Below are 15,549 nucleotides of genomic sequence, written 5' to 3' on the forward strand. Positions count from 1 at the left end.
CCTTAGATGACTTTTGCTAGAATTAAATTAGATATGTATAAAGAAACCTGTGACTGACAAAGTACATTCTCAATGAATGGAATTTGTTCCTATGCTAAACTAAAGCCTGCTCTGGGGCACCTGGGAACCAGCCACAGGTGCCTTTGGAAATCTTAGCTCCTGCTTTCTCTTTGATGGAAGAAGAAAGCTATTGAGGGAGTGTCCTTTGTCCTGTAGAATGATGAAAGAGCAGAATTGTGTGTCGGGGGAAGATTGCCTTGTTTTTTGCCTTTGTCGTACGCAGTTGGAAAGCTGTTTGGGGAAGGAAAATCTGCATATATGATCTCTTCCCCTCTGCAGTCTGAAATGAAGGCTACGGGAAAGAAATGACACAAGACGTAAAACCATTGCCTGGCTGAAATGGAAGCACATAAAGGAGGGAGTGTTCTCTGGGCCTTGGGCTCTGTCTGCTCATCTCCAGCAGACCCCTCTCCAAGAGGAGCCTGCCCATGTCGGAGTAACAGGCTAGGGCTTATTCCTACTATAGATTCTGTGCATGATGTCTTGATTTTGGGGGGGAGAAAACAAAACAAAAACCTGGAATTTTCTGGAACTTCCCTGGTGGTCCAGTGGCTAAGACTCTGTGCTCTCAATGCAGGGGGCCCAGGTTCCAACCCCTGGTCAGGGAAGTAGATCCCACTTGCCCCAACTAAGACTCAGCACAGCCAAATAAATAAAGAATTCTTTTTAAACTGGAATTTACTAATATCAGATAGAGAGCAGGTACTTCCACCCGTGAAAATAGGTAAGATTTCTCTTCTTCAGCTTGAATTTAGTGTGGAACTATGTTCCTACAGGAAGTCTGAGTTCTTCCCAACACACTGAGGAAAATAGAAGAAAACATTATGTACCTTGCATTTTCACCTCTGTCCTATGTCACAGAATAGACATTGCTGTCCTATTTTTACAGATTTAAAAAAAAAAAAAAAACATTTGATTGAAAAAAGAAAGATAAATTCTAAATTGAGAATTGTGGTTACATCTGGAAGGGAATTAGAAGAATGGAACTGGAGGTGATAATCAAAGGAAATTTAGTCTCATCTGTCATGTTTTGCTTTTGTTTACAAAGAGTATTTCTGTATTAACTATGTGATTATAATTAAATTTTGAATAGTAAGACTATTTGACAAACTTTTAATGAAATACAGAAAAGGTAATTTATTTAAGGTCATTTGATAATTACAGACTCCAGAGTCCATGGCAGCCTACCACCCCCATCCCAACCCAGAGCACATGTCCTATGCATACCCTCATAGAGAACTAGGTTTGGAGCCAAGAGGGAGTCCTGAGCTTTCCCTCTCAAGGGCAGTGGGGTCATTGTAGTGGACGCTAGACGTTAGCTTGCTTTTTTTTAATATATCACTAAAGGGAAGTATAATCAAACCATGTCTGACCAAGTTGATGACAACCCTATGACTTGGTCTGTGAAGTATGACTAAATCACACAGACTCAAAGGGAATAGTAGAGGATGTAAAGCAGGATTGATAAAGGAGATTATTTATGTTTTGCACTTACGATTTTAATTGGATGTTTAAGCTGGGGTACCAAGATATAATAGATATGGAATTCCAAAGGGTGACACCAGACAGAAGTGCAGAGGTTTAAAGGAAATTACCAAGGACCAGCTCCACAATTCTTGAACCCTCTTATCCATTTTAAGAGTATAAAAAGTGGAGATAGGGTTTACAGGGGAGATTTCTTTTGAGAGAACTAGGACCCTGTCATGAGTCATATCCAATGTGGGGGAGAAGGTGTAGGCAGTACTCTCCTGTTTTCACTGAAGCATCTGATGTTTGTTCCTCGGTGAGAGGTAATCATTAGACTGTATATGACTCACAGGAGAGGAATTTCAAGGCAAAAGTTGGCTAACAAGGGAGTCTGAGGTAACAGATACATTTCGGAAGTAATTGCATCCCCTTCTGACAAAGGGTCAAATATCCATGAATCCTGGGAACCGAGTATGGAGCCAGTTTCAATCCTGCTCAAGAGAACTCCCGGAAACATAGTGGGACTCTTAACAAAAGGTTCTGTGTAGAATGGACCTCTGGAAAACCAAAGGATAAGAGAGGGAGTGGTGGCTGTAGAAATACGTTGTGTCATGCCACTTAACTTCAGGGAAGCTGATCCTGCCTTTGGAGGGCCCAGCAGGAAATCCTCTGATGGATCCACACAAACGCCCAGGAGACAGTCGCCGCCAGCGTCAGCATGAGAGCATGAAGCCACCAAGAACTTTCCTCCCACTTTCCTCCGCTCCCTTCCAGAGGTGTCAGTGTCAGCCTCTAGGAAGGAGAGGAGAGGCCAACTGTTGCCCTTCCACAAAGCCAGCTTGCCAGCTGTATTGGTCCTAACTGTGGTGGGGGCAGAGGGTGGTGGTGGTGGATACGTGCTCACCTATAATGAAGACTGATGAGTTTGTTCAAATATTTCTAAATCATGAGTATGTTCTGCTACTACAGAATTGAACTTTAATTTTTTATTGCATCCCTTCAATTGGTACTTGTTAAACATTCCAACTATCATATTTGTAGTTATTCTGTGAGACATTTAATTGGCACTCATGGAATGAGATTATTCCTTCCAGTTTGTAGTTTGAAGTGCTTTTGAAAGGCTAAGATCATCTCCACAGTAAAGCTACTCAAAAAAAGGGAGTTTTAGGGACTTGGGGTTTGGTAAATCTGGCTGAGACCAAGGGAATTTAAAATGGACTCAAAGTCATTTGGGACCTTGAGGATCAACTTGTTCTAATTCCTCCTGAATTAATCTTTTCCGCAGCACCCTGCCAAGTGATCATTTAGTTTTTTTCTTGAATAACTCCAGTGTCTTAGAATTTACTACTATCTTCACCCTCTTAAAACTCTTCAAGTATGTGAGGACAACTTCTCTATAGATCTCATTTCACTAGTCTAAACATTCTCCCTTCCTTCAGTTATTACTTCTTGACCTGGAATGGACTTTCTGGCATCTCCCTGACTACTTTCCGGATGAGTTCCAATGGTGTCAGTATGTGTCTCTAAGTTTGGTCCAGATGTGACCTGACTGAGGCAAGAAGAAATAAATCCTCACCTCCTGGCTGTAGACATGGACTGTGAGAGAGCCTAGGTCCTCTCAGATTTTCTTCAGTGTGAACCCTATCACACCGTTGACTCATTAAAACTAGTTAAAACCTAGGGGTGTAATGTTGAGGATGAAATAGAGTTTTATTTTTATTTTATAAATAATATATGAATACATTTGCTTTATAAAACTTGTAAAGAATAGAGATTAAAATCTTCATTAAGAAAAACTACAAAGGCAGTCTTCCTTGATCATTTCTCAAATCCTGGTCCTTTAGTTATACATCCTTCCAGATTTTTTTCTGCCTATTTACATGTATATATACATTTAGCAATATGTAGTTGTATAGGATTTTTCAAACATACACAGTACCAGATGGTTTGTGTTATTCTACATCTTTTTTCACTATAATTCAGACATTTTTTCATATATGTACATACAAAGCTATCTCACTCTTTGTAGCTGCTATAGTAAGGGTCCTATAATACAAATGTATAACAGTTTAACCATTCTGTTGTTGGGACATAGATTGTTTCTATTTTTTGTTATTACAGAGTTTCACAGAAAATTGAACAATAGCAGACTCCATTCTCAGACTTCACAGAGGAGAAGTCTGAGTTCTATATCTCAGGCCAAAATGAAAAAAATTAAAATTGAAATATAAACCAAGTTCACTACCCCTTTCAAGCTTACTACTCCTCGTTGTTGTTTTTCTCAAGAGCATCTTCAGCTAGTCTTGGCCCTTTGGTCTTCCAAGTAAGTTTTGGGATAAATTTATCCATTTCCTTATTTGGAACTACATCCAACCTATACATCAGTCTGAAGGAGAACTGACATTTTTACAATTATGAGTCTTCCTGTATGTGAACATGATTTGTGTCTCTATTTGGTTTTATTTAATGTATTTCAATAGAATTTTACAATTTTCTCCCTATAGTTTTACACAGAATGAAAGAGACTGCTAGTTATGCTTCCTTTCTTCTACAGCAGCAGAATTCCCAGTTTTTAGCTGGGTACACAGACACTCAGAATAAAGACTGTAGTCTTAGAATAAAGACTTTTGCAGGTAGGAGACCATGTAACTAATCTCTAGTGGTGTGTGCCTGTGCTCAATCGCTCAGTCCTATCTGACTCTTGCAGACCCTTTGGAGTGTAGCCCTCCAGGCTCCTCTGTCCATGGGGTTTTTCAGACAAGAGTCCTGCAGTGGGTTGCCTTTTCCGTCTGGAGGGTATCTTCCTGACCCAGGAATCGAACCCATGTCTCCTGCATCTCTTGCATTGCAGACGGACTCTTTACCACTGAGCCATCAGGGAAGCAATAATTTTGAGCTAACAGGATGTTAACAAAAAAGATACACAACTTCAGGGAAGTGTCATTAAACAAAGCTAGGTACCCTTTGCCTACCCTTTTCTACTTCCTGCTGGTTAGAATGCAAATAGCATGTGTAAAGCTAGCCATCTTGGACCATGAGGTAGAAAAGTATGTTTGAAGATAGCAGAACAACATAATAGAAGGAATATAAGTTCCTGATCATTATGGAACCACCATGCCAACTTTGGGTTTGTTCGAAAGGAATAAGAATGAATATTGGATAAGGCAAACAGCAATGTCTGTCACACCTTCTGAAGGGCTACTGAACCCTAATCTATGCTAGTGTTACCTGTGGAGACTAGGGCCTGAAATTATGATTTTACAGGCAAAGATGGTGGATTAAGTGTTAACGATGGGAAGGTAGGAAGATACTGATACTAAAGGCACAGTATGAAAGAATACGATATTCAGTAAGAAGTGTAGAAAATGTCAAGTTCAATTAATGATTTTGACATTAAAAACATGAGATCAACCTTTTAAGTGTGTAATCAACAATGATCTTTAGAGATTATTTATGGGGGAAGGTTTAGGGAAAGTTACGTGCATTTTAGAAATAAGGCAAGAAGATGACTATATGATCTTTTAATATCATGTTAGAGCATTTTCAGATGAGTCCACCAGAGAGTCATGAGATTGTCTTGGGGGATGTGATTCTGTTTGATTAGCAGCCAGGTTGTCAACCTTCAAAAATTAGAGGGTCGTGTGATAAAGTATGATATGAAGAGGCCTTAGAAATAGCTTAAAAGCAAAAGATTAGACTCGATTTAAAGAAAGAACAAGAGGCTCTAGGAATTCTAGAAATTTCTAACAGCCGAGTAGAGAGTCTTCCCAAACTTGAGTTGTATATAGGGCCTCAAAACAAAATAAAGACAAAATGTTGCTTTACTAGGCTGAGGAATAAAAGAGTTAGAGAGACAGTAAGAATAAGAGCAAGGGTTTTCTAATTAGAAAGGGAGAAGGCAACATGAGGGGCTTCCCAAGTGGCACTAGTGGTAAAGAATCTGCCTGCCAATGCAGGAAACGAGACGTGGATTCCATCCCTGAGCCAGGAAGATCCCCTGGAGGAGGAAATGGCACCCTACTCCAGGATCCATGCTGGGAGAAATCCATGGACAGAGGAGCCTGGCGGGCTATAGTCCATGGGGTTGCAAAGAATCAAGACACAACTGAGTCTGCGCACAAGCATAAGCCAACATGAGATGCTAAGTATGCCCAATTTCAGGCCCCAAGGACTCGAGAACAAAGCTAGTAGAGTACATCTTAGATATTATACTAAGACTTTTCTTTTTCTATTTTGAAAGAAATTATGTAAATGAATTCTCTGAAACAAAGCCTCATTTTAAAGAGGAAATGTGCTCACAGTTTGGGGACATTTCAAAGGATTCAATACACGCCTACAAGAAAGAATGGCATAGTCAGGATGTCAACAATGCTTTTCCCGTTAAGAACTGTGGCCAATATAGCTATCCTAAGAACAAGAGTCCCTTGGACTGCAAGGAGATCCAACCAGTCCATTCTGAAGGAGATCCGCTCTGGGATTTCTTTGGAAGGAATGATGCTAATAAAGCTGAAACTCCAGTACTTTGGCCACCTCATGCGAAGAGTTGACTCATTGGAAAAGACTCTGATGCTGGGAGGGATTGGGGGCAGGAGGAGAAGGGGACGACAGAGGATGAGATGGCTGGATGGCATCACTGACTCGATGGATGTGAGTCTGAGTGAACTCTGGGAGTTGGTGATGGACAGGGAGGCCTGGCGTGCTGCGATTCATGGGGTCGCAAAGAGTCGGACACGACTGAGCGACTGAACTGAACTGAAGGACAAGAGCCATTCTTGATGTGTGTGTGTGCGTGCACACTCAGTCATGTCCGATTCTTTGCAACCCCATGGTCTGTAGCCCACCAGCCTCCCCTGTCCATGGAATTTTCCAGGCAAGAATACTCGAGCAGGTTGCCATTTCCTTCTCCAGGGGATCAACTCGTGTCTCTTGCATTTCCTGCATTGCTAGGCAGGTTCTCTGCCAGCTGAGTCACTGGGGAAGCAGAGATCTTCTAAGTGAACTAAAATTCCCTGAGGACAAGCCCTCCTGGACATGCTGGAAACATGCTGACTCCTTGCCTCTGAGCTGTGTAGACCCTTCCCCCCACTGGTTAGAGCAGTGCTTCTCTAGGGCCATCCAGAGCAGTCTGGAAGGTGGTCTGCCTGTTGATCTTGTATAATATGGATGCCTATTTTATGATAATGTCACACTGTGTTGTTTCATCCTCTTAGTCATCAAGCCCTATAGACTGCCTCCACAATGTCATGTTATTTTTTCCATTTCCACAACCACTACCTGAGTTCAGGTCACCATTAATTCTTGCCTATCATATTGCAGTAGTCTCATAATTTAGTTACTTCCAATCCTTTCTCTCTGCATCCATTCTAAAACCAACAGTTTGAGTAATGAACCTAAATTAGAGCTTATATCATGGTAATGTAGTTCTTGTTGTTGTTATTTAGTTGCGAAATCATATCCAACTCTTTGTGACCACAAGTTGTAGCCCACCAGGCGCCTCTGTCCATGGATTTCCCAGGCAAGAATACTGGAGTGAGTTACCATTTCCTTCTCCAGGGGATCTTCCTAACCCAGGGATCGAATCCACTTCTGCGTTGGCAGGCAGGTTCTTTACCACTGAACCACCAGGGGAGCCCACTCTAGTTCTTAGAGGTCCCCAACTGCCTAGAAAAGGTCTAAGCTTTTCAACTGGTTTTCAAAGTCCTCAATAATATGACCCCATCCTGCTTTTCTAGCCTTTGTATATCCCATATTAATAAACATTCATATTTAGCCATTCAACAATGGGGTGTTTGCCATGGGTCAGGCATAGCTAGGGTTTCAAAAGAAAACAAGGTATCCAAGCGGATTGCCAGTGGAAAAGGTGAAAAAAAAAACTGAAGAGTAACTAGTATGGAAGAAGGAAAACCAGGAGACTATGGTGCCCAAAAAATCACATGAAGAAAATGTTTCAAAAAGGGAATGATTAAGTACGTATTAAATACTGCTAAGTCGAGTAAAATGAGGACTCCAAATCAACAACTGGAGTTTGGCCATGTGAAGGTCATTGCTGACATTGACAAGAATAGTTTCAGTGGAGTAGTTGGAATGAAAGCTTGGTTGGGGTGGGTTCAAGAGAGAAAATAAAGGAAGTTGAAGGTTTTTGCTACACAGGGGAACATCAAGAATTTAGGTTCTAGGGACTTCTTGGCAGCCCAGTGGTTAAGAATTCAAGCTTCCACTGCAGGGGGCACAGGTTCAATCCCTGGTCAGGGAACTAAGATCTTGCATGCTATGCAGTGCAACCAAAAAAAAAAAAAAAAAAGAGAGAGAATTTAGGTTCTGGGAAGTCTTTCTAAAGATGTGAGGGAGAACATCAAGTTTGTTTGTTTGGTGATGGAATTATTCAGTATACAGAGAGAATTGATGATGCAGGGGATTAACTGCAAGCATTTGTGGAGGCAAAGAAGATGGGATCCAGTGCACAAGCAGTTGATCTGAGATAGCTGAGAAATTTCAATCATTTTAACCATAGTGATGGCAAACAGAATGGAAATAGTAAATAAGTAGAGCTGGTGGTAAGAAATAAAGTATCTCTTGTGATTGCTTCCATTTTCTCAGTGAAGTAAGTTAACAACTGAGAGTGAGGAAGGGAGGAAAGAATATGGGAGGCTTAAGGACATAAGACAAGATGTGCAATAGTCATCTTGGATCACAGGAGACTGAATTGATTAAGCAAATACAATCAGATTACTGAGCACTTGAGATTTCTAGCTATAATTAAGGGGACACCTGCAATGCATTTCCTTTTTTAGCCTCTGAAGAAAAAGCTTTCACCCACAATTTTTTAAAATTTATTTTTAATTGGAGGATAACTGCTTTATAATATTGTGTTGGTTTCTGCAGTGTATCAACATAAATCAGCCACAGATATATGTATGGCCCCTACCTTCTGAACCTCCCTCCCACCTCCCACCACATCATTGAGCATACAAATTTGCTCAACCACTCTCCCCTTGATCTAAAACTGCATTCTAGAAAGCAGATCAGAAAATACTTCCATGTCTTCTTCCTCTCGGTTGCCTAGCCCAAAGCAAATTTTCCAACCTCTCAACTCCAATATTAAACTGTTGATGCCTCCTATAAAGCATAAATTCCATCTCACATTATAGTTAGTTGCTGTGCAAGATTGGAAGCTCCTTAAATAGAGAAACTATATCTTATTCACTACAACCACAAGATGTTTCTCTCCATCCTCTCTACCACATATTATAAATCTCCCTGATTTTAGGTCTTGCCCAAATACATAATTGTGTGTTATGAATGTCCCATTTTCTTACTAAACAGATAGTTACAGAAACAGGAAACTTGCTCACCTTTCCTGCTTATGTCCCTCAAATATTTTGCTCTTGAATTTTAGCTATTATTTTTACAGGTCTTTTAACAAAAAGAAGTTACTTCAATAAATGTTAGTTCATACATATGGTATGTATCAGGATCCTTGTCCTCAAGGAGTTTACCCCTAGAGTCAAATGTCTTAGAGGAGGTGCTGACAGACCAAGGCTTGTAGGTAAATAGCACCAGAGTATAGAGATGGGGAATGGGAGAAAGCAAATAGGGAGACAGAAATAAAATTTAGCTGGAGCAGAACAATTTTGTTTTGTTGATTTACATAAAGTGATTCTATAGGGCAGTCCTCAGCTTGTTTAACTTATATGAGAATACATGAGAAATGCCAGGCTGGATAAAGTATCAGCTGGAATCAAGATTGCTGGAAGAAATATCAATAACCTCAGATATGCAGATGACACCATCCTTATTGCAGAAAGCGAAGAGAAACTAAAGAGGCTTTTGATGAAGTTGAAAGAGGAGAGTGAAAAAGCTGGCTTAAAACTCAAAATACAAAAAACTAAGATCATGGCATCTACTCCCATCACTTCATGGCAAATAGATGGGGAAACTGGAAACAGTAACAGACTTTATTTTCATGGGCTCCAAAATCACTGCAGATGGTGACTGCAGCCATGAATTTAAAAGATGCTTGTTCCTTGGAGGAAAAGCTATGACAAACCTAGACAGTATATTCAAAAGCAGAGACATTACTTTGCCAACAAAGGTCTGTCTAGTCAAGGCTATAGTTTTTCCAGTAGTCATTTGGATGTATGGATGTGAGAGTTGGACCATAAAGAAGGCTGAGCACAGAAGAACTGATGCTTTTGAACTGTAGTGTTCAAATCTGGTGTCCCCTGAACTGCAAGGAAATCAAATCAGTCAATCCTAAAGGAAATCAACCCTGAATATTCACTGGAAGGACTGATGCTGATGCTGAAGCTCCAATACTTTGGCCACCTGAGATGAAGAGCCGAGTCATTAAAAAAGACCCTAATGCTGGGAAAGACTGAAGGCAGGAGGAGAAGGGAATGACAGAGGAGGAGATGGCTGGATGGCATCACCAACTCAATGGACATGAGATTGGGCAAGCTCAGGGAGATGGTGTAGGACAGGGAGGCCTGGCTTGCTACAGTCCATGGGGTCGCAAAGAATAGGACACGACTGAGCGACGGAACAATAGGGCAGTCCATTGAGCCTCCCCATTTCCAAGGAGCTGAGGATGTGCAAAATAACTATAGACCCCCCCCCCAACAGTGCCTTCTTACTTAATCCATATTATCTAAGACTGTTGTTCCCCATATTAGCAGAATTTACTCATCCCTTTCCCTCAAAGTCTGAGTGACTCGATAGTTAGGCTTTGGGAATGGGGGGGGAAAAAATCTCTTGCACAAAAACAACAGCAGCGGCTCCCATATCACGGCTTAGGGAAGCACAGAGAGAGCCATTAATAATAAGAGGCCCAGGTGGGCGCGAAGCCAGAGCGCAAGCCCACCAGCTCAGGCGCCGGGCCGCCGTTTTTACGTAACCCGCCGCGAGAGGCTCCGGGGAGCCGGAAACCCCGCCCTGCCCCAGGCCCCGCCCCTGCCTTGACCCCGCCGGTTAGGTGCCGTGCGCAACCGCCGGAAGCTTTCGCTGCCTTCCCCATTTACGGGATACAGATAAAGTGTTTTAAGAGCTGCTGACGCCATTGCGTAGGACTCGCCCTAAAACCGTGATCTCGGAGCGCCTCTCTCAGAGGTTACTTCCGCTCTCTTCAAGTTAGGAATCGGGCTCAGCCTCCACTTTTTTCAGGCGGCAGCGGCAGCGGTTCGCGATGTTCGGCCTCAAGAGAAACGCAGTAATCGGACTGAACCTCTACTGTGGGGGAGCCGGATTAGGACAGGGCAGCGGCGCCTCCTCTCCGGGGGGGCGGCTTTTGGCTGCGGGGAAGGAGGCCACGGCGCGGCGAGAGGTAGGGGGAGGGGAAGCCGGCACGGTGATTGGCGGAAGCGCCGGCCCGAGCCCCCCGGCCACTCTTGCGCCCGACGCCCGGAGGGTCGCGCGGCCCTCGCCCATTGGCGCCGAGGGCCCCGACGTCACCGCGACCCCCACCAGACTGCTGTTCTTCGCGCCCACACGCCTCGCGTCGCCTCCTGAAGAGATGGAATCCCCGATCTCCGACGCCATCATGTCGCCCGAAGAGGAGCTGGACGGGTGCGAACCAGACCCTCTCGGGAAGCGGCCTGCCGTCCGGCCTTTACCTTTGTTGGTCGGAGAAGCTAGTAACAACAGTCCAGGCTCGGACGGCTCTCTGCCCTCGACGCCGCCCCCATCAGAGGAGGAGGAGGACGAGTTATATCGGCAGTCCCTGGAGATTATCTCTCAGTACCTCCTGGAGCAGGCAACCGGCGCCAAGGACGCGAAGCCCCTGGGCGGGTCTGGGGCCACCAGCCGGAAGGCGTTGGAGACCCTGCGCCGAGTCGGGGATGGGGTGCAGCGCAACCACGAAACGGCTTTCCAAGGTAAGGGGGTTAGTCCTGGAAGTCGTGCTGCCTTTTTTCCCCAGCTCTCTGGACTCACCCATCTTCGGTGGGTGGAAACAGAAACGAGTCTGTATTGAAAGGACTCTCCTATTTCTGAAACCCGAATATTCTGGTCGTGAGTCATTGTTTCCGCCCACTTAATTCTTTTGGAAATGGCAGCTCTGTTCAAAGCCCGGAAAGGGTGGGATGTCACTTTTCAAGTGGGATCGCCCAGAGTGCTTGCTGTAGAGCCCGAATAGCAATTTCCCTCGCCGTGGGTGGGCAGGCGAATCGTGCCCTGGTGTAGACAAAAGCGACCGTGGGAACGTGCGTGCTTTTCTTCCTCTTAGGCATGCTTCGGAAACTGGACATCAAAAACGAAGACGATGTCAAGTCTTTGTCTCGAGTGATGGTTCATGTTTTCAGTGACGGAGTAACAAACTGGGGCAGGATTGTGACTCTTATTTCTTTTGGTGCCTTTGTGGCCAAACACTTGAAGAGTATAAATCAAGAAAGCTGCATCGAACCACTGGCAGAAAGCATCACAGATGTTCTCGTAAGGTCAAAACGAGACTGGATAGTCAAACAAAGAGGCTGGGTAAGTTTGATTTAAGGTCGAGTAGGGGACTTGGAATGGAAATGGATGGAGGATTTTATAAGAGAAAGAGGATATCTAAAGGTTTTTAAGATACACAGCTTAGTTTTCAAGGCTCTAATTGAGGACCTCTGGTTGCATGGTGTTGATTTAAGTAGTTGGCCCGTAAGGATGGTGGGTGTGTCTTGAACTGTTGCATCAAAAATCCTGATTTTCTTAGGCTGTTTTATTGTTTGAGTCTTTTGCTTCGGGTATTTTATTATTCAGCTGGTTACTCCTCACCCCAGTTAATTCAGATTATGAAGAAATGAAAGAAGAATCCCTTGGGGATGGTAGTGAATACATTCTTGAGCGGGCCCCACCTCCCTTTAATTGCATAATGTGTCTCCTTTGCAGAGTTGGGGGTAAATAATTGGTTCGTCATTAGGTTTGGAGGGAAATCTTAGATATTTTAATTCATCTTTTCCTTGTAAATAGTGTTTTTAAGTCAGTAGAATCCTGTGCTTGAAAATGTGCTTTTCTTTTTCGTTTTCTAGGATGGGTTTGTGGAGTTCTTCCATGTAGAGGACCTAGAAAGCGGCATCAGAAATGTGCTGCTGGCTTTTGCAGGTGTTGCCGGAGTAGGAGCTGGTTTGGCATATCTAATAAGATAGCCTTTTAAGTGCAATAATTGATTCTTCAGCCACCGAAACAGCCACCAAAATCACCACTGTGAACTCACACGTATTTATGAAGTTGGACATCAGGCTGTGCAGGCCATCACCTAGCGATGGATAAAACCAAGTGACAGGAGGATTGTGGCTAACAGTAATAAACATATGAGAAAAGTAATTTCCCTTGAAGAGTCAGTATCTGAAAGAAGCTGAGTTCCATTTCAGCAACAGGCAACCTGTGGGAAGCTATGGAAATGGACGTTTTAGTGAAGACGGTAGAGGGCAGAGACTTAACCTTTCCTAGAACAGGAAATTGGCCAGTGGACAGGCTAGTTAGTCATAGATATGCCCACTGAATTCATAAACTTCTATAGTGTTAAAATAGAAGCACTAACAACGCCAGTGACATATGTAAAATTTAAGCTGCAAGTAATAGAACTATGACAAGAAGCCTCAGTACTGTACAGCAGAGTGTGAACGGAAGCTTTTTCCTCTGTAGTTAGCTTTCCCAAGTGGGATTCTTCAATAGACCAAATGCTCAGGATGTTTATATCTGTTCTACTTTGAGGGATTCTTATTTGCCTAATGTCATGGCCAAGAATATTGAAAGTTTGAATAGAATTACAAATTTGGAATGTTCAATTTTGAAATTTGCTTATGAAAATTGGTTTATATTTTTGGAAATTAGTATTAATCAGAAAGATAAAACAATTTTACTTTCATTTTTTCATACCCTTAAATTCTGTCTCTATAGTTAAGAACCTATTTCTTAACAGCTTTTCTAGTCTAATCTTTGTTCTAGTCAATACTAGATTGTATACAGAACCAGCTGATGTAATTGTATGGAACTTGGTGTAGTACAACAATTCTGATAACTATGCAGGCTTTCATTTTCCTATCTTGATTTGGGTAAGTATTTCTTAAACTGCTGTTTGAGGTTTTTTTAACCTGGGACTGAGAAATTAATGGAAATTAATCCTTTCACTTTGTTACACCTGGGTTTTCAATAATTGAGTCAAGGTTTTAAGGTTTATTTTGGGGGGGTGGAACACACAGGCTGATGACTTTCAGATGATGGGCTCTGATTGGGCAACTAGTTATTTTGAGTTCCTTCCATTTGACCTAATTTAACTGGTGCAGTTTAAACTGAGTTCATGAGCTCATCTTCAAAGCTTTTGCTAAAAGATTTTCAGCTGTTCAAAATGGGACTTGTAAGGAATATGTATAAAAAGATCACATCAGGTGGATGAGAGACACTTGACCCCCTATTTGCTCAATAAATTGTACAATAATGGCTTGGCAAAGCAAGCTATTGTCTAACCATGGTGCTATTATTAGGCTTGCTTGTTAAAAACACAGGTCTAAGCCTAGCCTGTGAATAAAAAAATACTTATTTCATTTTTATTAATGATTCTTGAACTTTATTTCCTATCTTTCCTTAAATATTTGCTGCTTATTCTGCTCCCTCAACACATATTTATATTAGTCCCTACAAATTTATCTTGCCATTCCTGAACTCTTATTAGCCCTTTTAGTTTTGGCATTAGGACCCTAAGTGACTGCCCACGGAGTCCACCGACCTTCCTCATTTTTGAATTCTATCTTAGGAGATGGCAGTACAGTGGATGCTGACAGTAACAGTCTTGAGGTGAGAAGAGTCCCTTCTTGTACTAGTATCTTACTGGGTGTTGCTTAACTCTGGGGAGAAATTTTCAAAAGTCCCCTTAGGGATTTTCAGAGAAGGGGACAACTTCTTAGGTGATTTTCTCTAGGTACCTTTGCATTTGAATATGCTCACTTAAAACTGATGGGCTCTTTTGGTAAACCTCAAAGTTATATAAAAGTTACTAGTAAACCGAAGAAAACTACAGTGGAACCAGGATCATTTGAAAACTTGAGCCTCTGAATGTGACCTTTAGTTTGTGGACTCCAGACGAAAGTAGACATGAATAAAATGACGGCGAATGTAATAAGGGAACAATTGCCCTGCCTGCCCATCTCTAAGCCTTAAGGTCATCTAGCTAGAGCTATTTTTTTATCTGTGTATTTATCATTGTTGATCAGAAACCACTTATTTATATCATGTCTATCTCTAAGGACCTAAAAGCACTTTATATAGTTAATTAATCTTAAGATCTAGTTAAGGTGACTGAAAGGCCTGTCTCCCCATAGCCAGTTGTGGAAATAAGCACAGAGATGTAAACTGATGGAATTTAGGGGCCCCATTTCCGCTTTACTAGGTGTGAGTGCTGAAATGTAAAGGAGGATCTAAAATTGATATTTTGGTCAGCAGCTGGCGATGAGGGTTTAGGGAGCCCAAGTGGTTTGGGGCAAGGTGAGTGCTTCTGTAGGGAGAAGAGGCATATGTTGTAAGTGCTGACTTGACTACATATGTGCAGGCAAATCCTCCACAATGGAAAGGGAGGGGCTGCTTGGAAAGATGGCTCTGAGCAGCTTCTGTCTGATGCTTCTCTCAGGGAAAATCCTGCAGTCCTTTAGTGTTGTCTGTGTACATTCTGTTGGGGGTGAACACCTTGGTTCTGGTTAAAACAGCTAATGCTGTTAACAGCTGTGCCAAGAAGGGTTAGGACCAACAAACTAATGTGGGCTATAAAATGTAGTGTGTTTCCCTAACTTCCTGTTTTTCCTGAGAAGAAAATAAATATTTTATTCAAATACAAGGTGTGGTATGGGTGTTTTCTAATCAATGCTTGTTTTCCTTCCCCCTCTTAGGCAAGCATCTGAGGGAAGTCAGCTGAGCAAATAAGTACAGTCTAGGTGAATTAACCAGCAAAAGCTCCATAAAGCTGATTTGCCTTAGAGTGAAGGTCAGTTCCCTTTAGAATAACTCCTTTCATTCAAATTAGAGGTGTTGGGCTCTTAATTACATGTATTACTGTTGTAC

The 15,549-nt window shown here is 42.4% G+C and overlaps 1 protein-coding gene and 1 non-coding gene across 2 annotated transcripts; both read left to right on the plus strand.

The window, feature by feature from the left end:
• Positions 1-594: 594 nt before the first annotated feature.
• On the plus strand, positions 595-668 carry TRNAE-CUC. The gene has a single exon. It is a non-coding gene; the product is annotated as a tRNA-Glu (tRNA).
• Positions 669-6,288: 5,620 nt separating this feature from the next.
• On the plus strand, positions 6,289-14,052 carry MCL1 (MCL1 apoptosis regulator, BCL2 family member). The gene is made up of 3 exons (XM_040230787.1): positions 6,289-11,396; positions 11,747-11,994; positions 12,528-14,052. The coding sequence occupies exons 1-3, from the start codon at positions 10,709-10,711 to the stop codon at positions 12,642-12,644; spliced, it is 1,053 nt and encodes a 350-aa protein (XP_040086721.1). The 5' UTR covers positions 6,289-10,708; the 3' UTR covers positions 12,645-14,052.
• Positions 14,053-15,549: the final 1,497 nt, after the last annotated feature.

This window comes from Oryx dammah, unplaced genomic scaffold (genome assembly GCF_014754425.2).
Source record: "Oryx dammah isolate SB20612 unplaced genomic scaffold, SCBI_Odam_1.1 HiC_scaffold_28, whole genome shotgun sequence".
Lineage (NCBI taxonomy): Eukaryota > Metazoa > Chordata > Mammalia > Artiodactyla > Bovidae > Oryx > Oryx dammah.